Source organism: Etheostoma spectabile, chromosome 5, assembly GCF_008692095.1.
Source record: "Etheostoma spectabile isolate EspeVRDwgs_2016 chromosome 5, UIUC_Espe_1.0, whole genome shotgun sequence".
NCBI classification, from domain to species: domain Eukaryota; kingdom Metazoa; phylum Chordata; class Actinopteri; order Perciformes; family Percidae; genus Etheostoma; species Etheostoma spectabile.
Genome location: NC_045737.1, coordinates 35,132,356 through 35,133,621, shown reverse-complemented (window position 1 = coordinate 35,133,621; position 1,266 = coordinate 35,132,356). Strand labels below are relative to the sequence as shown.

Below are 1,266 nucleotides of genomic sequence, written 5' to 3'. Positions count from 1 at the left end.
TCTGAGGACCCCCTAGGGGTCCTGGACCCCCTGTTGAAGATCTATGATCTATATTATTTGGACAGCCCAAATTCTGACCCACTGTAGCTGATGAACTGTGAAAAGGAACCAACACCAAACCAAAAGGCCCAAGGCCACTTTGAAGCTTAGTTTACCTCATGCTCGCTGACTGTGCCGACGGATCCCGTGCGCCGATGTTGGCGCTGAGACGATCCGGGTCGGCGCATCGTGGCGGATGTGTAGGAGGAGGCGGAGCTAAGGGAGTGGGAGGAGGTCTGACGAGCAGCTTCATCCATACTGAGAGACGCCTGACGGGCGAGCGGAGGCGAGAAAGGAAAGGTCGGAATCATACATCATACAAAAACATAAACACGATATAATGTAAAATCCCATGTTGCACACACCTTCTCAAGCTGGGCAGTGATGTCGTCCAGACTGAAGTTAGAGGCCAGTGCTGGTCTCCCAGGATGCCCGGGGGGGGCTCTGATAGTGCCAGCAGGTGACGCTCTGGTGCTGCTGCTGCTACTGCTCGCCCCGCTGCTGCCCCCCCCGCCGCTAACACTGTTACTGCTGCCCCCGCCCCCGCCGCCGCCGCCGCCGTTTCCACCGCTGCTGCTCCCTGCTGGTTGCTGCCGGCTACTGCGCCCTACTGGGGGTTTTTGACGGACCTGGAGACGGGAAGATGAGTGCGTATGGACTCGGTGAGAGTTAGCAAGTCACACTACTAGATCCCAAGAAGACCCAGGGTTAAGCCTTCTAACGTGGACTGTCGGATATCGTCGCTGTCGGGCAAAAAAAACCAACCTCCTGTGTCCTAAACCATTGCTTCTCTGGAACTTAAATACAAAGGCTTATTGATACAACGTTTTATTGAGCTATTTACCTTCGACAAAGTCAGCTGTAATCGGCTCGTCGCTGTTAAAAAATATTTGTAAAACCAGACGGACAGATGTTGAGGGCGACCGCCGGCATTGATTTATGAAAAGAAAAATTTAAATGTCAAATTCTGGAGATAGGTTTCTGCATGACAGCGACAATATGGAATTTTGTGGGGGATGATTCTGCATTCCTTTAACTTTAACATTGATTTGTATGGGGACAAGTGTGTAGCATGAGCCACACACACACTACAGTAAAAAAGATAGAAATAAGACACAAAAAAGACAGTAAAAAAACACAAACTCAACAATAGATGGATCCCTTTAACACTCATGTTGTCCTCGGGTCAAATTGACCTGTTTTCCTATATCAATGTTCTTTTTAATT

The 1,266-nt window shown here is 49.7% G+C and overlaps 1 protein-coding gene across 1 annotated transcript in view; it reads right to left on the bottom strand.

Moving 5' to 3' along the window:
• The window catches only part of raph1a (Ras association (RalGDS/AF-6) and pleckstrin homology domains 1a), a gene marked incomplete in the record, with an annotated part of 104,946 nt that overhangs the window by 56,375 nt on the left and 47,305 nt on the right, over positions 1-1,266 (bottom strand). Inside the window, 2 exon segments of the mRNA XM_032515390.1 lie at positions 156-308; positions 405-668. Of these exon segments, the coding sequence (XP_032371281.1) occupies positions 156-308; positions 405-668 (417 nt within the window).